Genomic DNA, 26520 nt, shown 5'->3' with positions numbered 1-26520 from the left:
TCTGTGGAGTAGAAGTCCAGGAAAAGACAGGTTTCCTGAAGACTCCACCTGCTTCCCGCTTTCAGGAATGGCCCAGGCAAAGCCCCTCCCCCACAACCCATACGGTCCCTCAGACATCTCAAGATGCAACAGCTTGAGAGCTAACTAGTCCATCATAAAGAGACTAGGCTGTTCAGTAGACCATTCTTGCTGTCAAATACAAATACTGATCCTCTCTGAGACAACATCAATAATGCTGGGGCTGGCCAGAGCTTCAATGAGGCTCAACTGCCCCCTGAATTCATTACATGTCTCTGTAGGAGGTTCTAGTCGGAGGGACAGAGTTGAACATGGCTAGGAGGATAGGGAGCAACTGGAGTGTGCCAAACACTGATCCTGCCAATCAGACTTAAGTTGAGTACCTCTGCATCTGATGAAACTGACAACCATCTTACATGTTAATCAGGTCTGATTCTCCTCCATGTTCTTCATTCCAGACCTCCATATAAAATATACATTCCAAACTGTGAGTAAATCAAAATCAACTGTCACAACATATTTATATAATAAATTAAGATAATAAATGATAAATACTTTAATAAGGATCAAACAAGCATATTTAGAGGGAAAGTAGAGGAAAGAAGAGAACATTGGAAAGTATGCAGAAAAAGCACATTAATTGGAACTTAATTCTCCCTGACTAATTCTTGGTGTGGTCCCTCTCTACCCAAAGGCCAAAGTCCTGGTTAAACTGAAAAAGCTGGTTACAGTGGTTTCTCTGCTTCCTGTTTTTGGTGTGAAATCTCCGTTTTGCTACATAATTAAACGCAAACTGCAAACTGTACGCCACAAAGGATTTTCCTTTCAAAATGAAGAAGAGCGACTGAGGGTGCACCTACGTCCTACAAATTGAAGGCTTGAAACACGGGGTCATGGAAGGTCATGGTAGATAAGAAAAATACAGCATGGCTTGAGGATGTCCTTCTGGTATGTAGATCCCATTGACTGTCCACTGCACAAGTCTTACCACACATTTTACAGACGAGCACTAAGCACAGTGTCTGACAAGGACAGATCTGTTTTAGTCCAATTGGAGTCCTTTTCCTCTTAAGGTGGACTATGCAGAAATTGCTCCGTCATTTCCTGGTTGCTAAAATTCTAATAGCTAGTCCTAATGTCAGTTAATGGAACAAAACAAGCAAGTATAGTGTAGAAAATCATTGTACCATCGAAATTGCTGTGAAATATATTTTCCATAACCAAAAATATAGTATTTTAACTATTTGAAGCTGGTGTACAAAAGCGAAAGTTAAAGACCCAAAAATAAAATTTAAGAACAGGAAACATAGAAATAGCGCACATAGAACAGAATCAACCGCTTCTTAGACTTGCTTTCAATGAGAATGACAGATCTATAACTATGTGCATTTGGACAAAAAGTCTCCCAAAAAGTTACATATTGCAGCTTTAATAACAGACATTCACAGCGGAACACAGCAAGGAAGGATGAGGTCTACTGGCCAACGTTGAGCGTCCCTGCCAAGCAACAGAAAGGGACCATGGCAGGGTGGCTGGGATAACAGAAGACAGTTTGTGTCGGGAGCAGGGAAGAATCTCCGGGAGGGCACGGAATCTGTGGAATCTGCTGCACACACACAAACCAGGGCCTTCTCCTGGGGAGGAAACCGTGCTTCACTCCTACTGCATGTCCTGTGTGTGTGTGTGTGTGTGTGTGTGTGTGTGTGTTCAACCTCTCCACTGCAGGAAGGGAGTAATGCATGGAAGATACCGTAAGAACAGTCACCTGCAGTGGTCAGCTTTTAAAACAGTCAGCCCAAACAGACAGTTTTACAGTCACCACCCTGCGCAATAGCCTGCGCCACATTCATTAGGCACTAAACGGGAGAAAACACAACCCAGCTTTGACAGAATATAGGACATACCAATAGCAAATGCCATGGTGTGCTATTGGAAAAGACTGTCTGTCTGTCTCTGTCACGTCCTGACCAGTAAAAGAGGTTGTTTGTTATTGTAGTTTGGTCAGGGCGTGGCAGGGGGTGTTTGTTTAGAGTGTTTCGGGGTTTGTTGGGTTATGTTCTTGTTAGTCTATTTCTTTGTTAGTTCTAGTATGTCTATTTCTATGTGGTGTTTATTGGGTTGACCTTCAATTGAAAGCAGCTGCTCCTCGTTGCTTCTAATTGAAGGTCCTATTTAAGAGGGGTGTTTTTTCTATGGGATTTTTGGGTAGTTGTTTCCTGTTTTGTGTTCGTGCACCTGACAGGACTGTTTAGTGTTGTTTTGTTGTTTTTGTATACATGTTTTTTGTTTTGTTTTCCTTATTTAATAAAATAAGAAGATGAGTTTACACGTTCCCGCTGCGTTTTGGTCCAATCCCTACGACAGTCTCTGTATTATAAAAGTCTCCCACATGAAACCAATATTTGTTTTAGATCAGCTTAGCCGTGACCTGAGTTAAGTCTCAGGTCAGAAATATTTGTCTAATGTTTTCACTCTTTATTTTGTTTTGAATGGTTCCCAGAACCTAGTTCTCTCTATAAAGGCATAATATTGGGAGAATGTGGGAGAAGAACGCTGGAAAGTACGTCCAATTAGGGAAATATTGTGTAATATTAGGTTGCTTCTTGTGTAAATATTTTCCGTCTGGATTTTAATGACTTGTATATCAAACCAAATTCCAGAAGGGAAGGGTCTGGTCATGGTAACCACTCAGGTGGGGGAAGATTACAGTGTCCAACTATTACATAGTTAACAGTCAATTCAATTCATTACATCATATTAAGCATATTAAGCTTTATCTGGTTTTAGGAAATGAAAAATGTCTGTGGTAATTATATACTGTAAATAGGAATACTGTGTGCTACCACTCCTGAATAGTTGTTTCTAAGCCTATACCTTAAACATGTTCCCTTAAAGCTCCCAGAGATCTCACATATGGAGATCTCACACCTACATATACCACCCCACCTTGTGTTGACTTGTATATGAGGAGGTTTCTAACAGTCATAATCTCTGGGGTCTGTGGTCCCACACAGGAACCTCCTATCTCCAGTCACCTGAGAAGCAACACCTCATGAATAACAGTTAATACAGGGAGAGAAACTGAGAGAACAGTTAGTATTAACATTTATGTGAATAAATGACAAGGTTTTGCATATCCTGAATCATCAGAAATAACCATACTAGTAAGCATTTTCAAAGCCAGAGAAAGTATTGTGCTTTGTGGACTATTTTAAATGCTTTGGCATAGATTTGACGTACAGTGAGTGTAAGAGAATGGGTTCCTAGCTGAACACGTTCACTGGATGAAGATGACACAACCTTTTCCATCATGAGGGGAAGTGCGCAACACAGGAACTGCTACTTCGTTCCTGAAGCATACTCTTCCCTCTGTAGTCAACTTCCTCACATGCAAGAGAAATAAACACACAATACAGACAGACACCCCTATACCTGCAGTCCCACTGGTTACAGCACTCACATCTACCACACAGAAGACGTAGAAAAAACAAACAGCCATTGCCCATCCTGCCCACACCTTGACTGACAATAATGAATTGGCTTGACTACGCTTCCAGTGTAAATTAGCGACGGTGTCTAATGGGTATTTCTGCATGCTGGTTACTGAAACCATCAAGCAAATGTGACAGCACTGTTTTACAGCTACGAGGATTTAGAGGCACACAGGTGTACAGAGGCTCATCCCTTTCTAAAGCTGTGACTTACAGTAAGTCAGTGGTCGGAGCTGTTCTGACAGGTCATTGGCTGTCACCAGGGAGAATGATAGAGGACTCTAGCGCCCGGAAAGCCCCTTTTCGCAAGGGCAGCGCCATTGAGGACTTTCACCATTTTGAAGTTAAGGAAGGATCACATAATTCCATCCAGGTCATCAGGTGGGACCTGAGCAAACATTCCATACCTGCAAGTGACAGTAAATCACCAATGTTGTCTTTATACCTGTTCAGACAACACACTCCAGCTGCAGTATGCAACCTTTCAGTTTGTTGACCAACTCATTGAAGTAGTAGAAGAAGAAAACTGGAGATGGCGTCAATGGCGCTGCCTGTGCGCTCACAGACGCCATAATGGGAAAAGTCCTCTGTCATTCTCATGGAGGGACTCACTAACACCCTCTATATGGAGGTGACAGGAGGGAGGAGAAGCAGTACCTTACCAATTACCATCTCCATCTTCTTTTTAGGGAAGAAAAAAATATTGTGATCACCATCATCTGTGGCCGACGACTGTTGACACGTGGGCTCAACCAGAAGCCCTAGTTTCATATGAACAAGTGGAACACTTTCAGTATGAACGAACACATTAACAAACCTTGGGGTCTTACTTGAAACCGACTAAAAGTATTTGAGTCATAATTCAAAACCAGGCTTTCCCTGACTGCCAATTGTGCCAGATGTTTTACTATGGCCTGATGCAAAAATAGAACAGCCATCAAGTCATCGTCATCCAGTCCAGTCCAAGTCTAGGAAGGAGACCTTTGGAGCAGGTAGGTCATTGGAGAGAATGAGACTTAGCATCCTCTGCTTCAGCCCATTTCTTCCTTCCTGCTACGTACCGGGCTTTCAATTGCATCTAACCTCAAGCCGAGACACACTTCTTCTCTCTGTTTGCCTACACTCAAAAAAAAGTATATGATTATTATAATAATTTTTGTAACAATACGAAACATACACAAACGTCAACGACATCACACCTACCCAGACCCACCTGCTCACACCCCCTTCTCCAGCGTCCGCATCCCTCTCATGGCCTTAAACTGCACCATCTTGTTTATCTTCGTCGCCTATGCACTTTCAACATTTACATAATCAAGCAATTGACCTATCCATTGTTTTAACGATGGAGGATTGGTTGATTTCCAGTTTTTAAATATATACGTTTTTTCAAGATGAGAAGAGAATTGTCCAACCCATTGGATATCTCACTACACCCCCATACGCCATGTCTTGAAATATGAAGACAGACGGATTAAAAGTAAATTTACATTGTAATACCTCTGAAGGCCAACTTTCTAACTCCGCCCACAACTTCCAGATTTCTAGCATTCCCAGAAGCCATGGATTATTGAGTCATTGATAGATTTACAATTAAGACATGATTCTGCTGTTGTGCTGTAGAATGTGAATTTTGTCTGCATACACTCTGAGGGCCAGAAAACCACTGTAGGCCTACTGCAGACACTAACTAACCAGCCTGAACATGCTAACAAACCAACACACACGCCAACAAGCAAACCTGTAAAAAGGTGCTATCTAGAACCTAAAAGGGTTCTTCGGCTGTCCCCATAGGAGAACACTTTGTATAACCCTTTTTGGTACTAGGTAGACCCTTTTAGTTCCAGGTAGAACCCTTTTGGCTTCCACATAGAACCCTTTCCACAGAGGGTTCTACCTGGAACCAAAAAGGGTTCTCCTATGGGGACAACTGAAGAACCCTTTTGGAACCCTTTATTCTAAGAGTACAGTTTATCTACACACAACTGTTAACCCGCATCATTAAGCCTGGTATGCTCACCTATCTGCAGCTGCTGGTGATGCTTCTTTCTTAATCTATCTCTTCTGAAAGTTAGAGATTTGACAGCCCCCACCCAGAGCATGATATAACCCAGTTCACCATAACACATGACCCCCTCAGGAAGCAGTATATGCCAGGTAAGGTACAGTATCACCACAGTTCTGTTTAACTGGCACCACGCAGCTGCAACACCTCAAACATACTCCTGATAAACAACTGCCACTAAAACTGACTGACCTTGTTTATACCTGGGATGTACAACCCAACCACAATCACACCTGGGAAAAAAGAATAACACTTATTTCACTCTTTTGTAGCTGTTTTCAGTTCATACTTACCTGATATTAACCCATATTTACTATTTACCTAAACCCCTGTCAAGAGAGCTTCACTGTCTCTTCAGCACCTGAGTCAATGATTGACAGCAGAGATGGCATCCCATAAAAACCTGATCTGATGTGGAGAGCTGTAAAACACATGATGAGCTCTAGTAAAATATCTCAAAGGTTAATGATCTCAGGCAATTTGCATCGTCCATCCTCTCATTCTTTTCCCCTGACCATATTTGACACAGAGGGCCTTTCTAATGGAACACTAAGGCAGCTGTCAAAGTCACCACCTCACCAGCTTGAAAACAGCTTCATACACCATGCCAGCGGCTGCCACTCTGCCAGATGCCTGGTTAATATTTTCCCCATGTGAAGCCAGTGGAGGACTGAAGTGTAACTACTGTGTATTCACCAGGACATCATCATACTGTAGCCGGGTAACGTGTGTCATTAATTCTACAGAATGCCAGGGTCTCTGAGTGACTCAACTACAGGGCAACATCCAGGAAAAAGACTGTTAAATCATGTTATTCTTAAGCAGTAAGGCCCGAGGGGGTGTGGTATATGGCCAATATACCACAGCTAAGGGCTGTTGCGGAGTGCCTGGATAGAGCCCTTAGTCGTGGCATATAGGTGATATATCACAAAAACCTGAGGTGCCTTATTGCTATTATAAAACTGGTTACCAACGTAATTATTGCAATTTTTTGTCATACCCTTGGTATACGGTCCGATACACCACAATTTTCAGCCAATAAGAATTCATGGTTTGAACCACCCAGTTTATAATTCATGATAACGCCATACAAGAGATATTCTACTGCAGCTGTAATGGACAGAGAATGTGTCTTGCTCTGCCTGATAGGCATTGGCTCTCGCAGAGTTTACCATGCTGCACATGGCTGCATTTTGTGCCATCGATAATGTCCAAAGTCTAGGCACCCTCCTCTGTCACACGCCCCGCAAATCATCAACCCAGGCATTCTGCGAGCACTCAGCCGGCCTCTATATACAATAGATCTGTCATGCATTCAGTCCACTGCTGCTGCCTGCTATCACAGCAACTTTTAAACAGGTCTCTAACTCCTGGGGTTTTAATAAGTGGTAGAAAGCTGCGCAACACCCCTTGATCAGGTGAAAGAATAACCTCAGAGATGACAAAGTCAAAAGCTCCATGGTTACTCAGTGGAATAGGACAAATCCTTAGCCTCGTGATTGCCATGTGTAATTTTGACAAGAGCTTAGTTTAGTGACCCTTTCAAACCCCTATAGGGGAGAGAGTTAATAAGTGTCTGACTGACAAACTCACTGTTGTAAACCTGGTTTTTCAGTCAGTGTGGCAGGGGTGAACAGTACTTAAGTAAAAATACTTTACAGTATTACTTTAGTTTTTTTGGGGGGGGGTATTTATATTTTTGACAACTTTTACTTCACTACATTCCTAAAGAAAATAATGTAATTTTTACTCCATACATTTTCCTTGACACCCAAAAGTACTTGTTACATTTTGAATGCTTTACAGGACAGAAAAAATGTCCAACTCACACACTCATCAAGAGAACTTCCCTGGTCATCACTACTGCCTCTGATCTGGCAGACTCACTAAACAAAGAACATTCCTGGTCTTCCCTACTGTATCTGATCTGGCAGACTCACTAAACAGAGAACTTCCCTGGTCATCCCTACTGTCTGATCTGATGGACTCACTAAACAGAGAACATCCCTGGTCATCCCTACTGTATCTGATCTGGCAGACTCACTAAACAGAGAACATCCCTGGTCTTCCCTACTGTATCTGATCTGGCAGACTCACTAAACAGAGAACATCCCTGGTCATCCCTACTGTCTGATCTGACAGACTCACTAAACAGAGAACATCCCTGGTCATCCCTACTGTCTCTGATCTGACAGACTCATTAAACAGAGAACATCCCTGGTCATCCCTACTGTCTCTGATCTGACAGACTCACTAAACAGAGAACATCCCTGGTCATCCCTACTGTCTCTGATCTGACAGACTCACTAAACAGAGAACATCCCTGGTCATCCCTACTGTATCTGATCTGGCAGACTCACTAAACAGAGAACATCCCTGGTCATCCCTACTGCCTCTGATCTGACAGACTCACTAAACAGAGAACATCCCTGGTCATCCCTACTGTATCTGATCTGGCAGACTCACTAAACAGAGAACATCCCTGGTCTTCCCTACTGTATCTGATCTGGCAGACTCACTAAACAGAGAACATCCCTGGTCATCCCTACTGCCTCTGATCTGGCAGACTCACTAAACACAAATGCTTTGTTTGTAAATTATGTCTGAGTGTTGGCGTGTGCCTCTGGCTATCCGTCATTTTTGGGGGGTAAATTGTGAAGTCTGCTTTGCTTAATATAAGGAATTATAAATGATTCATACTTTTACTTTTGATACTTAATTATACTTAAAACCAAATACTTTTAGACTTTTATTCAAGTAGTATTTTACTGGGTGAGTTTCATTTTTACTTGAGTCATTTGCTATTAAGGTATTTTTTACTTTTACTCAAGTATGACAATTGGGTACTTTTTCCACCACTGTTACTGTCCACCTCCATTTGAAATTGGAACAGACTGGGCACCTATGGGATGGCTCTGCCATGGGTTCGAATTACAAGTCACTCATAGTGGGTTCGCTAAAAATAGTAGACCATTGTCAATCACAACAATTATGGGGGATGCCCATGTTGATATTTTAACACTAATGGGTGGGTGTGCCCTGATTAGGTACTGAAGTGCCCGGCATCCCCAGACCCCCTTTTCATTCAGTTCTCTAGTTCTGTCTCTTCTCAGGACACACCTTTCCAAAGCAGCTGTCCCTCCTCCATCCCTATGTCTCTCTGTCAGTGTGTTAGTATCAGTGTGTTAGTCCTACCCTATCAGGCACCAGGCCTGAGGAGTCAACATGGTTTATCTGCGAGGCCATGCTTCCTGTCTCTGACCTCCACCCAACGAGTTGCAGGCACACAAAATGTCTCCCACATCCAACTGAGCCCAGCCCCAGAGAACCTGTCACTGCACAGATTGACATCTCAGAGGGGAGAGGAAAGGGGCTAGGAAAGGATGAGAGGGATGAATAAGTGAAAGAGAACGTTGTGACATCCTGTGTGGCGTCATTCAGGCTGTGGATGGTCAACATGTGACAAACATTTTCTCACACTTTGCTGTCAGACTGTAGTCAGCTTTGATAACATAACCAAGCTCACCAACACTGCAGAAACCAACATCATACACCCACGATTGTAGAATATATTATACCCCTGGCCTTTCGTAACTCCATAGAATCCCTTTCAGACAGAACACACACAGTATAACCACTATGCCTGTGTGTGTTGTATAGTCTGTCCTGGTCCTACTCTGTGGTGTCATCATGGGCGCGGGTGACGGAGAGTCTATTTCAGGGTACCAGAGTGTCACCCCCGACCCCTATCCTTGGAGGGTGCGGCCCTTTCTCTCATTGTCAAGGAGGGGTTATGAACCCTGAGGGGCATGGAATGAGAAATTAAATGTGGCATGGTAGCATTCTCCCCTCTTGCATCCCAGGGGGCTCCCCTCCCCCTCGTGGGGTCCACTTCCACCCCACCATGACCTGGCCCTGTGTCGTGGCCCTAACTGTAGGAGAGACGGTGGTGTTGCTGTTTTGGGCCAGAGTCACTCATTCACTTCACTACAAACCCTCTACCATCCACTCTCACACACACACACACACACACACACACACACACACACACACACACACACACACACACACACACACACACACACAAAGCCACTGGGTCTCAGGAAGAGGGCCATGGTGGGTGTGAATGTATGGCCAGAGCTCCACCCTGGGCCCCAGACAAGACTGGAGACAGAACACACTGAGCAGAGCAGGAAGTCCAGTGACCTGCAGTGAGGGACTTCCAATACACCTCTCTGTCCATGTGATGCCTACAATTATAGTCTGTATGATACAACTAAACCCTTATTAGAGAAGCAGATGTACAGGACTGACCGTAGAGCCTAGAGGGGGTGGGTAAGACAGAGTTAGTTACATAATACACTCACAAGCTGCTGAACTCTTACCCTCTACAAACACACACACATTTACACAAGTTGACACCACACACACACACAGACTGCACAGTACACAAATAAATGGATCCTTCTATTGAAACACAATGAATCCTGTGACCCTGTGTTTAGACCTCCACCCTGTCTGTCTTGTCATGTTGACCGTTTCCTCTGGAACACACTGCTCAACAAAGAGGAGGGAAGGAAAGGGTGACTCCCAAACATTCACTCACACACACACACACACACACACACACACACACACATCAAAAACAATTGGGTAATCGGGCTATATAAATGGTATACTGTAGTTCTCCAGTACCCCCAACAGTACACATTTTTATTGTAGGCCCAGACAGACTCACCTGATTCAGCTCATTGAGGGCTTGATGATTAGTTGACACGCTGAATCAGGTGTGCATGTCTGGGCTACAATAAAAAAGTGTACTGTTAGAGATAATGGAGGACTGGAGTTGGGAAACACTGCTCTAGTGTACCAGATTTGACCAAAGTTACAAGGAATGCCATCAACTACTGTAAGAGGTTTGACTTTGACTTAAACAGCCCACATTAGTTAGCATGTTATCCACTAGCAGGCTATCCTATTAGTTTGAACAACACTTTACTGTGTGTATACTGTAGACCAGGGGTACTCAACTCTTACCCTACGAGGTCCAGAGCCTGCTGGTTTTCTGTTCTACCTGATCATTAATTGCACACACCTGGTGTCCCAGGTATAAATCAGTCTCTGATTAGAACTACTGAAGAAAAATCAGTGGAACTGGCTCGAGGTCCAGAGTTGAGTTTGAGGGCTGTAGACTGTAGTAATTGTAGAGAAATTACAGTAATAAAGACTAGGAGTTTTCATTGTGACCAGTAGAGGCAACCCATTGTGGAGAGAGCAGAAGAGAGGGGGAGGGGGTCTGCCTGACACTCTCTACCTCCACCAACAACAATGACAGGAAACCAGCCTAAGCTTTCTGGAGTCTATGTGCTGGTCAAGGCCCCAGGAAAAGATTCCCACAGAAGCAAGCTACGCTAATGAGATTTAAAGAGCAAGTCACAAACTAAGGTGTGGCTGCCCGTTTCCTAAAATATGTATTTTTATTTTATTTAACCTTTTATTTAACTAGGCAAGTCAGTTAAGAACAAATTCTTATTTTCAATGACGGCCTAGGAACAGTGGGTTAACTGCCTTGTTCAGGGGTAGAACGACAGATTTTTACCTTGTCAGCTTGGGGATTCAATCTTGCGACCTTTCGGTTACTAGTCCAACACTTTAACCACTAGGCTACAGTAGCCTAAGCAAATCATTACAATGACGGCCTACCGTCATAAGAGAGATTCATGAACAGTTGACATATTTTCTTTAAATGGCATAGGACAATGTTATTGAACAGCCATTGTGGATTGTATGGCATCAGCGTCTGGTTGAACAGTTGGTAAAGCTAACATAAATAATATCAGGCCTCGTGTCGTCACTTGAACATGGTGAGGTACACCCAGAGACTTGGTCTGAAATACATAACTACCCAGTAAATAAACTATTACCCACTATAGGTCAATAATAAACCCACTAAATAATCCACCAGGAATGCTTAAAGAAAAGCCCTGGTTTCAAATATCTTTACGAGTTGCTAGCTCCTTGGTCACCAGGTTAAACCATTTAGTTAAAGCCATTGTCAACCCTCGCACTCCACTCTGTGGGAGAAAAAACAATATAGAGAGAGAATCCTCCTACAGTCACTAAAGTGGGATATTCCTATGTCTGAGGAACCATGTTTTGCTATAACAAAAGCCTCTCCCCACTATGGCACACCACAAGGGCCAAAAAGCCTAGAGGCAGTGGGTGTGTCAGTGGTTGATCCATGCTCTTTAATAAGCAGCTTTTATATGAATGAGTAGATTACAGGCTTGGTATCTGGTAGAAACCTGGTGGAAACAGACAGCCAACTGGCATATGCCTACAGGCCTGTCTGCATGTTGCTGCTCTCCAGGCAAAGTCTCTATGCTACTGTTCTCTACAGACTTCCTCCAAGACATGGAACACACACAACGGCCCCTCCCTGAACAGCACAACTCAGCCTACTAGTCACAGTTGATTTCATCTGACACACGGAGGACTCTTTCTCTCCTGTAATTTGCCTTTAAAAACAGGCTTATGTAACCAGGCAGTCATTCATGAGGACTCCAGAAACACCAAGCTGACTGGCTGGCTGGCTGGCTGGCATCCTCCTCGGTCTCCCAGTGGAATCTCAATGGACCAAAGCCTCGGTTGATGTGGGCTTTCCTCAAAGGCAAATGGAGGGAATTAGGCGCCTCACGCACACAAAATAACAACACAAACAGATAAGATAGATACTGTGGATAGAAAATAAACTTAGAGGCTCAACTCAAGGCATGCGTCACACCCTTATTTTCATATTTTATCAGATGTTTAGAGTGGCTTTAATGACAGATCCCATAAATCTATTAACGGTGTAATAAGTGCAGCCAAAATATAACCTGTTGTGACCTGTGTGCTGGTTTACTGCATCCCTCTCCACTCCACTGCATTTTACAATGGGAGTTATATTTTACTGCAGGGAAAACAGAGAAAGCCCTTTGAATCCAATGGCTTGTAGTGTCTACAGTGGCCACTTAAATGGCTATCAGAGAAGGAATAGACAATCAAACTCAGAGTGCTGGAAAGATTATCTCTGTCCTTGGTTTCTAACAACAGAGAAGACTGCAATTCCTGATTGCATTCAAAACGTTCCATCTCTACTTTCCTCCTCTCCATTGCTTCACACCCCTGTTTCTCACTTTGCCCCTCACCTCCACACACACAGACCAACACTCAACATGGATAGCACACACACCACATCAGTGTAACCAAGGCAACTCCTCCTTGGTTTCCGGAGAGGGCGTTCCTCTTGGTCCCCTCTTTTGTTTTTCTTCAAAGACAGGGAGAGGCAGTTGCTAAAGACGTCAGTGAGACTGCTAAACCAACATGCTGTGTATTCACTACCCAGGCCGTGTGTGTGTGCGCGTGTGTGTGTGTAATGTCACACTGACTGCATGGGCCAGGGTAGAGGAATGCCGGACAGGATGCAGGCAGAACATTCCTGGAACATAGTAATATGGTCTAAGCCTGAGTTGTGTCACTGTCAGTGTTCCAATATATAGGCTTACCACTTATCATCTTCTCAACCTTCACGCATTAAAGCAGTAGGTTGAGTTTCTTTAAAGGTCCAGTGCAACTGTTTATATCTCAATATTAAATCATTTCTGTGTAACAATGAAGTAACTTACTGTGATTATTTTTAACCGTTTTAATTGAATACAAACAAAAATAGCTTCTTAGCAAAGAGCAATTTCACAAGCAATAATTTTGCTATGAATGCTGTCAATAACAGCTGAAATCTAGCTGTTATTGACAGAGAGGATTAGACCTCTCTTTCTTATTGGTATATTAACTCATTTACCATCTGGTATTGTCACCAGGCCAGCCCAAACTCCATCCCACCAAAACAGGCTAACAGCTCTTACACTAAAAGGGCATTATCATACTTTTCACAAATACACAGTATTATTCCAACCTCATAGTGTGGAAATATATATAAAAACAGAGTAAAATCAAATTTTGGGCTGCACTGGGCCTTTAAACTGTCAAGTAATGTATTCTCTCTAACTATTTCATTTAGAAAGCAAGCAAACACACTAGAAACCAAGGAAACATTACATGTCCAACATGAAAACTACAATCCAACCAATGAAATATGAGCGGTACAGAAGTGGGCTTGTTTGTTCATGGAACACTTCCTTCTGATGTGCGTACCAGCGTTAACTATAATACCACAACTCCATCAGGCCATCTGGGTGAGTTAGAAAGTAAACAGAGGAACAATCGGTGTGTATTTCTAAGACAAACAACATAACTGCGGCTGTTTTTCTATGGTGCTTGAGTACTTTTCCAGGACCTGTAGATGCTCTACAAGTGAGGGCCATTTACAGTAAGACATTTACATGTACATTAATACACAGTACATTGTTTCCATGAGCTTCAATTGCTCTAGTCTATAGAGTTAACTAATGTGATATTGTGGTCTGATGTACTGTAACATGTTCAGCTGTTGAGGGGATCTGATAGATTGTTCAACATTGCACAACAGTATTTCTGTGCCTTTATGTGGCACAAGTCCTCTACCTTCCACAGTAATGTCTGTCACTGGGCCTCTGCCTTGTAGTGTTAACACACAGCACTGATAAGAGATGAGGCAGACGCAGCATTTAACTACCCTGCAGACACAGAGTTACAGCCAGGACACAGCAGGGCCTATAGGTGGGGTAGATTTGCTGTGTTTTTGGATATTGGGACGAAACATGGAGGGTGAGGGAAACAGGGTTCTCATAAGGTTTCTTCGATGACCCCCATTACCTTCCCTGCAGGTTCAGAGATTAAACCCTGTTGGAAATCCTGCTCTTAATATTGATTCATTTAATGAGAACACAGTGGGTTAATACTTTATTGGAAGTGTAATGCTGGAGGAGTTTAAGTCACAAACATGTCAACTGTATCCGGTACATGTACACATAGTATACACAGGATGTACAGGAGCCCCTCGAGCAGCCCATAATATGCTGCACATGTGTCTGGCTGGCTGCATCCTGTTCAACACATGAGTGGGCTGGTCATGGCTGGGCACTGCAGGGTATGGTAGTGAGACTGTTGTTTAGATTGTTATGGTAGCAAATCACTCAGCAGTGAGATTCACTCGGAGCGCCACATTGGAACACGAAGACCCAAACAGACAGTGCAGTGTCAGTGAAGAAGTCTGGGTTATTACGTCACAGCAATAGAGGAACCAGAGAGAGGGGCTGGGAGAGCCCAGGGGTAAACATCCGGGACACGGCGGGGGGCACAGATGTTTTGGAGTGCCCCTCTTTTATTCAATGTTTGAATGAACCCACGTCATGTGCATGCTGTTAGCTAGAGGATATTAAGAGGATGTGAAGACTAAATGTAGTCCCTTCAAAGAATAAATAAAGTTAGAAACGGCTATTGAACAATGTGAGGAGCATTTGAAGAGATGATTTATCCACAATTTTTTTGTTTTTTTGGTTTTTTAATTACTGTCCTCAGATTCAAAAAATATATACACTGCTAAAAAAAATAAAGGGAACACTTAAACAACACAATGTAACTCCAAGTCAATCACACTTCTGTGAAATCAAACTGTCCACTTAGGAAGCAACACTGATTGACAATAAATTTCACATGCTGTTTTGCAAATGGAATAGACAACAGGTGGAAATTATAGGCAATTAGCAAGACACCACCAATAAAGGAGTGGTTCTGCAGGTGGGGACCACAGACCACTAATCAGTTCCTATGCTTCCTGGCTGATGTTTTGGTCACTTTTGAATGCTGGCGGTGCTTTCACTCTAGTGGTAGCATGAGACGGAGTCCACAGGTAGTGCAGCTCATCCAGGATGGCACATCAATGCGAGCTGTGGCAAGAAGGTTTGCTGTGTCTGTCAGCGTAGTGTCCAGAGCATGGAGGCGCTACCAGGAGACAGGCCAGTACATCAGGAGACGTGGAGTAGGCCGTAGGAGGGCAACAACCCAGCAGCAGGACCGCTACCTCCGCCTTTGTACAAGGAGGAGCAGGAGAAGCACTGCCAGAGCCCTGCAAAATGACCTCCAGCAGTCCACAAATGTGCATGTGTCTGCTCAAACGGTCAGAAACAGACTCCATGAGGGTGGTATGAGGGCCCGACATCCATAGGTGGGGGTTGTGCTTACAGCCCAACACCGTGCAGGACGTTTGGCATTTGCCAGAGAACACCAAGATTGGCAAATTCGCCACTGGCGCCCTGTGCTCTTCACAGATGAAAGCAGGTTCACACTGAGCACATGTGACAGACGTGACAAAGTCTGGAGACGCCGTGGAGAACGTTCTGCTGCCTGCAACATCCTCCAGTATGACCGGTTTGGTGGTGGGTCAGTCATGGTGTGGGGTGGCATTTCTTCGGGGGGCCGCACAGCCCTCCATGTGCTCACCAGAGGTAACCTGACTGCCATTAGGTACCGAGATGAGATCCTCAGACCCCTTGTGAGACCATATGCTGGTGCGGTTGGCCCTGGGTTCCTCCTAATGCAAGACAATGCTAGACCTCATGTGGCTGGAGTGTGTCAGCAGTTCCTGCAAGAGGAAGGCATTGATGCTATGGACTGGCCCGCCCGTTCCCCAGACCTGAATCCAATTGAGTACATCTGGGACATCATGTCTCGCTCCATCCACCAACGCCACGTTGCACCACAGACTGTCCAGGAGTTGGCGGATGCTTTAGTCCAGGTCTGGGAGGAGATCCCTCAGGAGACCATCCGCCACCTCATCAGGAGCATGCCCAGGCGTTGTAGGGAGGTCATACAGGCACGTGGAGGCCACACACACTACTGAGCCTCATTTTGACTTGTTTTAAGGACATTACATCAAAGTTGGATCAGCCTGTAGTGTGGTTTTCCACTTTAATTTTGAGTGTGACTCCAAATCCAGACCTCCATGGGTTGATAAATTGGATTTCCATTGATTATTTTTGTGTGATTTTGTTGTCAGCACATTCAACTATGTACAGAAAAAAGTATTTAATAAGATTATTTCATTCATTCAGATCGATGTGTTATTTTAGTGTTCCCTTTATTTTTTGGAGCAGTGTATAATATTCAAATGTGTTATTTAGAAAACGCTATATATCCATTGTTTAGTTGGAATGTTTGTAAACTGTGTATTTGACTGTGATATAGTGCCTTCTGAAAGAATTCACACCCCTTGACTTTTTCCACATTTTGTTGTGTTACAAAATGGTATTAAAATTGATAGAATTGTCATTTTTTGTCAACGATCTACACAAAATACTCTAATGTCAAAGTGGAAGAAAAATCCTAACATTTGTACAAAGAAAATATGAAAAATAAAACAAGAATATATGTTCATTAGATAAGTATTAAAACCACTGAGTCAATACATGTTAGAATCACCTTTGGCAGCGATTACAGCTGTCTTTCTAGGTAATTCTCTAAGAGCTTTCCACACCTGGATTGTGCAACATTGGCCCATTATTTTCAAAATTCTTCAAGCTCAATGATTGTTGATCATTGCTAAACAACCATTGTCAGGTCTTACCATAGATTTTCAAGCAGATTGTCACGACTTCCACCGAAGTCGTTTCCTCTCCTTGTTCGGGCGGTGTTCGGCGTCACCGATCTTCTAGCCATCGTCGATCCACTTTTCATTTTCCATTTGTTTTGTCTTGTTTTCTTACACACCTGGTTTCCATTTCCCTCATTAATTGTTGTGTATTTAACCCTCTGTTTCCCCCCATGTCCTTGTGTGGAATTGTTTGTTTGTAAGTGCTTGTACTCTTGTCACTGGTGCGCGTCGGGTTTTTGTACCCATGTAGGTTCTTTTTGTATTGCCGTGGGTTTTGTAATTAAACTGCTGCGGCTAATAGCTATTTCTGCTCTCCTGCGTCTGACTTCACTGCCACCAGTTCCGCAACCCTTACAGAATTCCACACCTGCCATATGGAGTCAGCAGGAGCAGGTGAGGAGTTGAGGAGGTTGATGATCCACCAGGAGCGCGTCCTGGAGCAAGAGGCGATGATCCACCTTCTCGGCGCCGCCTCATGGACTGCTGGGAGAGACAGGGAGTTCCTCCAGCGCCTCCCCCAGCACAACAGGGGCCTCCACTACTGACTCCCCCTGCACCTGGTTCCAGTGGGATTCGCCTCACCCTCCCCTGGGAGGACAATGGGGACGGCTGCCCGCTGCCAGGGGTTCCTGCTGCAGTTGGATTTATACCTGGCAACCGTTTACCCGGCTCCTTCGGGCCGTGAGAGGGTGTCCGCCCTCGTCTCATGCCTCCCGGGGAAAGCCCTAGAGTGGGCCAACGCCGTGTGGGTGGAAGGGGATGCAGTGCTGGACCACTTTGAGGAGTTCACCCATCGTTTCAGTCTTTGACCACCTACCCATTCGGCTGGATAACCTGCTGGTTACCCGCGGACATCCAGATCTGGGTCTGTTGGTTCCATCCCCCAGCACCACTGCTCTGATGCCCATGGAGTTGGGAGGTGCTGCGCTCAGGGAGACCGGAGTAGGTTCCGTCTCGTGCACTATCTGTGGCCGCAGAGGTCACACTGCCGGTCGGTGCCGGGTTGGTTCCTCTGGGGGTTGAGGCAGCAGGCAGGGAACTCTGGCGTCACCCCAGGTGAGAAAGCACCATTCTCACCCAGAGCCCTCTGTTGCACACATGTTTTTGTTCGTCACTTTTCCTGAGTTTTCCCCGCATTCCCAGCATAAGGCACTCGTCAATTCAGGCGTGGCTGGGAATTTTATTGACAGATCATTTGCCCATAGTTTACGGATCCCCATCGTACCTGTGGCTACGCCCTTCCCAGTTCACACCTTAGATAGTCGACCATTAGTGTCAGGGTTGATTAGGGAGGCCACCGCTCCTCTGGGCATGGTGACGCAGGGGGGTCACACGGAGAGAATCAGTCTCTTTCTCATTGACTCTCCTGCGTTTCCCGTGGTGCTAGGCCTACCCTGGTTAGCTTGTCATGACCCCACTGTTCCATAGCTACGGAGGGCTCTCACGGGGTGGTCGCGAGAGTGCTCGGGGAGGTGTTTAGGGGTTTCCGTAGGTGCTACTACGGTGGAAAGTCCAGACCAGGTCTCCACCGTGCGCATTCCCCCCGAATATGCCGATTTGGCTCTCGCCTTCTCCAAAAAGAAGGCGACTCAATTACCACCCCATCGACGGAGGGATTGTGCGATATATCTCCTGGTAGACGTTGCACTTCCCAGGAGTCACGTGTATCCTCTGTCACAGGCGAAGACGGTGGCTATGGAAACATATATCTCCGAATCCCTGCGTCAGGGGTACATTCGGTCCTCCACTTCCCCCGCCTCCTCGAGTTTCTTTTTTGTGAAGAAGAAGGAGGGAGGTCTGCGCCCGTGTATTGATTATCGAGGTCTTAATCAGATAACTGTGAGGTACAGTTACCCGCTACCTTTTATCGCCACGATGATTGAGTCAATGCACGGAGCACGCTTCTTCACCAAACTTGATCTCAGGAGTGCTTACAACCTGGTGCGTATCCAGGAGGGAGACAAGTGGAAGACGGCGTTCAGTACGACCTCAGGGCATTATGAGTACCTCGTCATGCCGTACGGGTTAATGAATGCTCCATCAGTCTTCCAAGCCTTTGTAGACGAGATTTTTAGGGACCTGCCTGGGCAGGGTGTAGTGGTGTATATTGATGACATTCTGATATACTCCGCTACATGCGCCGAGCATGTGTCCCTGGTGTGCAGGGTGCTTGGTCGACTGTTGGAGCATGACCTGTACACCAAGGCTGAGAAATGTCTGTTCTTCCAACAGTCCGTCTCCTTCCTAGGGTACCGCATTTCCACTTCAGGGGTGGAGATGGAGAGTGACCGCATCTCAGCCGTGCGTAATTGGCCGACTCCCACCACGGTAAAGGAGGTGCAGTGGTTTTTAGGGTTTGCCAATTACTACTGGAGGTTTATCCGGGGTTTTGATCAGGTAGCGGCTCCCATTACCTCACTGCTGAAGGGGGGACCGGTACGTTTGCAGTGGTCGGCTGAGGCGGACAGGGCCTTTGGTCACCTGAGGGCTCTGTTTACCTCGGCTCCTGTGCTGGCTCATCCGGATCCCTCTTTGGCATTCATAGTGGAGGTGGACGCGTCTGAGGCTGGGCTAGAAGCCGTGCTCTCTCAGCCCTCGGGTATGCCACCGAAGCTCCGCCCCTGTGCCTTCTTCTCGAGGAAGCTCAGCCCGGCGGAGCGAAACTATGACGTGGGGGACTGGGAGCTGTTGGCTGTCGTCAAGGCTTTGAAGGTGTGGAGACATTGGCTTGAGGGGGCTAAACACCCTTTTCTCATCTGGACTGACCACCGCAATCTGGATTACATCCGGGCGGCGAGGAGGCTGAACCCTTTCTTACAGACCAGGTTCCCAGAACTGTAAGGTAGACGCACTGTCCCGGCTGTATGGCACAGAGGAGCGGCCCATGGATCCCACCCCCATACTCCCGGCCTCCTGCCTGGTGGCGCCGGAAGTGTGGGAGCTGGACGCAGACATTGAGCAGGCGTTGCGTGTAGAGCCCGCTCCCCTCCAGTGTCTCGCTGGGCGTCTGTACGTTCCGTCTGCTGTCTGTGACCGGCTGATCTATTGGGCCCACACGTCACCCTCCTCTGGTCACCCAGGCAACGGTCGGACGGTGCGCTGTCTGAGTGGGAAGTACTGGTGGCCCACTTTGGCTAAGGACATGAGGGTGTATGTTTCCTCCTGCTCGGTGTGCGCCCAGTGTAAGGCTCCTAGGCACCTGCCCAGAGGTAAGCTACACCCCTTACCCGTTCCACAGCGGCCATGGTCACACCTGTCGATCGATTTCCTGACCGATCTTCCCCCATCACAGGGAAACACCACGATCCTGGTTGTTGTGGATCGTTTCTCTAAGTCCTGCCGTCTCCTCCCGTTACCCGGTCTCCCTACGGCCCTACAGACTGCGGAGGCCTTGTTTACACACGTCTTCCGGCACTACGGAGTGCCTGACGACAGTGTCTGATCGGGGTCCCCAGTTCACTTCGAGGGTCTGGAGGGCGTTCATGGAACGTCTGGGGGTCTCGATCAGCCTTACCTCGGGTTTACACCCTGAGAATAATGGGCAGGTGGAGAGAGTAAACCAGGATGTGGGTAGGTTTCTGAGGTATTATTGCCAGGACTGTCCGGGGGAGTGGGCAGCGTTTGTGCCCTGGGCAGAGATGGCACAGAACTCGCCCCGCCACTCCTCCACTAACCTCTGCCCCTTCCGGTGCGTACTGGGGTATTAGCCAGTTCTGGCTCCTTGGCATCAGAGTCAGACCGAGGCTCCTGCGGTGGACGACCGGTTCCCGGCGCGCGGAGGAAACATGGGATGCCGCCCATGTTCACCGCAGTGAGTCCCCGGTGTTCGCACCGGGGGACCGGGTCTGGCTCTCGACCCAAAACCTGCCCCTCCGCCTGCCCTGCCGGAAGCTGGGTCCGCGGTTTGTGGGGCCATTTAAAGTCCTGAGGAGACTGAACGAGGTGAGTTACAGGTTATAACTTCCCCCAGATTACCGTATTAACCCCTCGTTCCATGTGTCTCTCCTCAGGCCGGTGGTGGTTGGCCCGCTCCAGGAGTCTGAGGTGTGGGAGGTTCCTCCGCCCCCTCTGGACATCGAGGGGGCCCCGGCGTACTCCGTTTGATCCATACTGGATTCGAGACGTCGGGTGAGGGGCCTTCAGTACCTCATGGACTGGGAGTGGTACGGTCCGGAGGACAGATGCTGGGTTCCGGTGGAGGACGTGCTGGACCCTTCAATGCTGCAGGAGTTCCACCGTCTCCGTCCAGATCGCCCTGCACCTCACCCTCCGGGTCATCCCTGAAGCCAGTGTCGGCACGCTGCTGGAGCCGCGCGTCAAGGGGGGGTACTGTCACGACTTCCACCGAAGTCGTTTCCTCTCCTTGTTCGGGCGGTGTCGGCGTCACCGGTCTTCTAGCCATCGTCAATCCACTTTTCATTTTCCATTTGTTTTGTCTTGTTTTCTTACACACCTGGTTTCCATTTCCCTCATTAATTGTTGTGTATTTAACCCTCTGTTTCCCCCCATGTCCTTGTGTGGAATTGTTTGTTTGAAACTGCTTGTACTCTATGTTACTGGTGCACGTCGGGTTTTTGTTCCCATGTAGGTTATTTTTGTATTGCCGTGGGTTTTGTAATTAAACTGCTCCGCTATTACCTATTTCTGCTCTCCTGCGTCTGACTTCACTGCCACCAATTCCGCAACCCTTACACAGATTTAAGTAACTCAGGATTTAAGCCACTCAGGAACATTCACTGTCTTCTTGGTAAACAATTCCAGTGTAGATTTGGCCTTGTGCTATAAGGTTATCGTCCTGCTGAAATGTGAATTAATCTCCCAGTGTCTGGTGGAAAGCAGACTGAACTACGTTTTCCTCCAGGATTTTGCCTGTGCTTATCTCCATTCCATTTTTTTTTTGTCCTGAAACTACCCAGTCCTTAACGATTACAAGCATACCCATAACATGATGCAGCCACCACTACGCTTGAAAATATGGAAAGTGGTACTCAGTAATGTGTTCTATTGGATTTGCTCCAAACATAAGTTTGTATTCAGGACAAAAAGTTGCTTTGTCACATTTTTTGCAGTATTACTTTAGTGCCTTGTTGCAAACCAGATATATGTTTTGGAAAATTGTTATTCTGTACAGGGTTTCTTCTTTTCACTCTGTCCATTAGGTTAGTATTGTGGAATAACTACAATGTTTCTGATCCATCCACCGTTTTCTCCTATCACAGCCATTCAACTCTGTAACTGTTTAAAGTCACCATTGCCCTCCTGGTGAAATCCCTGAGTGGTTTCCTTCCTTTCCGGCAACTGAGTTAGGAAGGACGCCTGTATCGTTGTAGTGACTGGGTGTATTGATACACTATCCAACATGTAACTTCAACATTGTAACTTCAGAATGCTCAAAGGGATATTCAATGTCTGCTTTTACCTTTTTTACCAATAGGTGCCCATCTTTGCGAGGCATTGGAATACCTCCCTGGTCTTTGTGGTTGAATCTGTGTTTGAAATTCACTGCTCGACTGAGGAACCTTACAGTACTTGTATGTGTGGGGTACAGAGATGAGGTAGTAATTCTAAAATAATGTTTAACACTATTATTGCACACAGAGTGAGTACATGCAACTTATGTGACTTGTTAAGAAAATGTTTACTCCTGAACTTATTTAGGCTTGCCAGAACAAAGGTGTAGAATAATTACTGACTCAAGAAATGTCAGCTTTAAATTTTGTATTAATTTGTAAGAAATGTCTATAAACATAATTCCACTTTGACATTATGGGGTAAAGTGTATAAGCCAGTGACAACAAATCTAAACTAAATACATTTTAAATTCAGGCTGTAAAACAACCAAATGTGGAATAAGTCAAGGGGTGTCAATACTTTCTGAAGGCGCTGTATGTGGTTGTACTAACTGTATGTTGCTCTGGATAAGATGACAAAAATGTCAAATCTAAATGTTTTACATACAGATCTCATATAATAAAAATAACTCAATTAAATATTGATGTCACAAATGTATCATTTGTTCAGTTCTTTAATAAACAAAATGTTATTTGTTAAACTTGACTGTGTAAAACCTAGCAGTACTAGTTATTTCTCTGAGAGTGATGTGGATATATAGTATTACTGTATAAAACATAGCAGTACTAGTTATTTCTCTGAGAGTGATGTGGATATATAGTATTACTGTATAAAACCTAGCAGTACTAGTTATTTCTCTGAGAGTGATGTGGATATATAGTATTACTGTATAAAACCTAGCAGTACTAGTTATTTCTCTGAGAGTGATGTGGATATATACTATTACTGTGTAAAACCTAGCAGTACTAGTTATTTCTCTGAGAGTGATGTGGATATATAGTATTACTGTGTAAAACCTAGCAGTACTAGTTATTTCTCTGAGAGTGATGTGGATATATAGTATTACTGTATAAAACCTAGCAGTACTAGTTATTTCTCTGAGTGATGTGGATATATAGTATTACTGTATAAAACCTAGCAGTACTAGTTATTTCTCTGAGAGTGATGTGGATATATAGTATTACTGTATAAAACCTAGCAGTACTAGTTATTTCTCTGAGAGTGATGTGGATATAGAGCGTTTTGCTAAAAAAAAAACAGGATTATTTATCCCTCTGAAATGAAACCATTAAGTTCTAGATTTTTTAAATACATGTCTGTCAATGAACAACCTCATGACATGATGAGATATGAAAGAGATAGTGAAAAAACACACCAAAGTTATTTAAACAATAAAAGCTAATTTACCAAACTTTCTGAAAATGGATATATAGCATTTTGGAATTAAACTCTTCATTTGTTTTCATAGACAGCGGGAGGTCATAATCAAGGACTAATAATTGTATTTTGATTTGTTTCTTGTGTTCCATTGTGGGTGCATTACATTGCGAGTCATGAAAACATAAAGACACCAGAAATATGTTGGATGTAGTGTGTTCAAAGACATCTGCTTCAGTAAACCTCCAATTCTTTCTCTTCAACCCCAATGTCAAGTGTCAGTTCTTTCTCAAACCTCAGAACAACAACACAAAAAATGTTGTTGCCCTCCCAGTGGTGTGCAGCATCACTGTCACATTAACTTGAACTCAAGGCTGAAGCAGGCTGTTTGTCCTTCCTTTCCTATACCCCCCTTCCCACCACCACCACCCACAACAAATGTGCAGCCAACTGACTCGCCTACAACCTGCTATCTCTGCCAAAACTGCTACAATGAAGAGAGTGGGAATATTGGGCTTTGCAGCTGACCATATCAATTGTTATTTTCACAGTGCACTTATACAACAGGAGACTGAAAAGTTAAAATAATCTAATTACATTGCTGGTGAATACATGAATGAATAAAAAAAAACTGTGTCAGTGGTACAATTACGCAAACGGTAACTGAATCTGTATTGTATATTTGCAGAATATAGCTTACTGTGACCACCAGGCTACATCAATGACCCCATATAAGAATTTCATTGATTATTCAGGTTTTGCACTTTGGCACACTCACCTTCTCAGAGTTGATGCTCAGCTTTTTCTCAACATGGCTATGGAGCTCTACGTGGCCATGGAGCTCTCCGTTATTTTCCGGGATGGGTGTGGATTCTCTCGGTGTCCCGCATGGTGTCCCGTTCTCCTTAACGTCTTCGCTTTCTGACTCGTCGTCGCTGGGTAAAGGAATGCGCTCCGTGACATATTCTTTGAGACACTTCATCTTGTGTTTTTTCAACAGTTGCTCAGTGTCCTGGTCGACAACAATGAGCTCGAGCTGGCCCACCGTGGCTCTTATCCGGGACACAACCTGTTGATGGCTCTCGCTCTCCACGTTCTCCCCGTTCACGAACACTAGTCGGTCCCCCGCGCGAATCCCAGAAATTTCAGACGGACTGTCGGGCTCCACAAGCCGTATGAACTGCCCGGTCTTACCCTTCTCACCGTGGAGATGGAACCCATAACCATTGTCCCCTTTCTCCAGCAGGCAGAGTCTTGGCCGATTATCTTCGCTTTTGCTGGGCATAGTTTCTGCTATTTATTTCACCAATTCAACCCGTTGCTTGTGAGAATTATCGTTCACTAGCTGGAAGTTGCCAAGAAAACTCCGTTTGGGATGCTGAGCACGAGTGGTACCCGTCAACAGGAATCTCTACAGTTCTCAAGGCTGAGCGTCTGGCATCCAATGGGTCTGTTTATAAAGCGCCGTCCGTGGTGACTGGATGTCACCCACAGTCGCAACTCACGTTCAAAAGCAACTCCTAAACTTTGTGCATACAGGGGATGTATGCCAACCCGAGATGTGTCGCCAAAACCTGAAGTTCTACTAACTATATGTATGCGTTGTCTTTTCTCCAAAACTCAATTCTCTAATCTGACACGGAGTTAAACTCAGTAGACTATTTTATAAAGGACAGTGACGTAGGTGGAGAAGACAGATAGTAACACCAATCACTACTCAAATACCCCAGGAGGAGGGAGGCGCATAAATTAATGGGGCATGCATGCTATTGGCCCTAATGATCGACAAGTGCATGCGCAAAAATGATTGCTGCTGCTGCTGCCATGTTGTGACAAATGCATGTGGTCCTTCTGTAAACATATGGTACTGTATCACAGGGGGTTGGTGGTATGGTATCAACAACATCAAACATATGGTTTCCAGGTGTTTGATGCCATTCTATTCGCTCAGTTCCAGCCATTATTATGAGCCGTCCTCCACTCAGCAGCCTCCACTGGACTGCATATTCCTGATGTTTAAATATGTTTTTACTTATAGATTACAAATATTATGCTCAGGAAAAGACATCTGCATTTGCCACATGCGCTCCTTCTCTCTCCATCCTCTCTCTCTATATCTGTCTGTCTCTGTGAGAACACACACTCACTGACAGATAGAAACTCTTCTGAATAGGCCTACCTCACCAGCCTGCAATTCTGAAGAAATGCAAACCTTTATGTGGAAGGAAGGAGCCTAGACCCTCCTTGAGAAATGCTCTATTACATCATCACTAAAACAGCAAGGACATCACTGACCCAAAACCACAGCAGAGTTGTTACTTCTCTATACTGGGACATTTGCAGGTACACTTATCAATGCATGGTAATGTCCTTAATATAATATATTGATGACTCACTATAATTTATTGATGACTCACTCATAGGCCTATCATCTCAAACTATGTATACAGAAAGGCTGATGGTCAGATGCTATGTGATGTTTCTGAGGATGATTCTTGTTTGTGTTTGATTTAATCGTTGGTACAGCAGTACAACTGTGTGGAGGAGGAAGAGTTCCTAGGAGGTTTATGGTCTATGGGATTGATAGACTGGATGGGGAGGGGAGAGCTAGATTCCAGGTATACAACTGAGCCAGGTACAATGAGTAA

General features: G+C 45.1%; 1 protein-coding gene across 1 annotated transcript in view; it reads right to left on the bottom strand.

The window, feature by feature from the left end:
- The window catches only part of LOC106601421 (Na(+)/H(+) exchange regulatory cofactor NHE-RF1), a 39867-nt gene extending 14341 nt beyond the window's left edge, over positions 1-25526 (bottom strand). Inside the window, exon 1 of the mRNA XM_014193628.2 lies at positions 24651-25526. Within this exon, the coding sequence (XP_014049103.2) occupies positions 24651-25157 (507 nt within the window). The 5' untranslated portion in view covers positions 25158-25526. The remainder of the gene's footprint in view (positions 1-24650) is intronic.
- Between the last annotated feature and the right edge of the window lie 994 nt (positions 25527-26520).

The sequence above is a fragment of the Salmo salar genome, chromosome ssa03 (assembly GCF_905237065.1).
Source record: "Salmo salar chromosome ssa03, Ssal_v3.1, whole genome shotgun sequence".
Lineage (NCBI taxonomy): Eukaryota > Metazoa > Chordata > Actinopteri > Salmoniformes > Salmonidae > Salmo > Salmo salar.
Note: the sequence above shows the minus strand (reverse complement) of the source record. Positions and strands in the feature narration are given on the sequence as shown.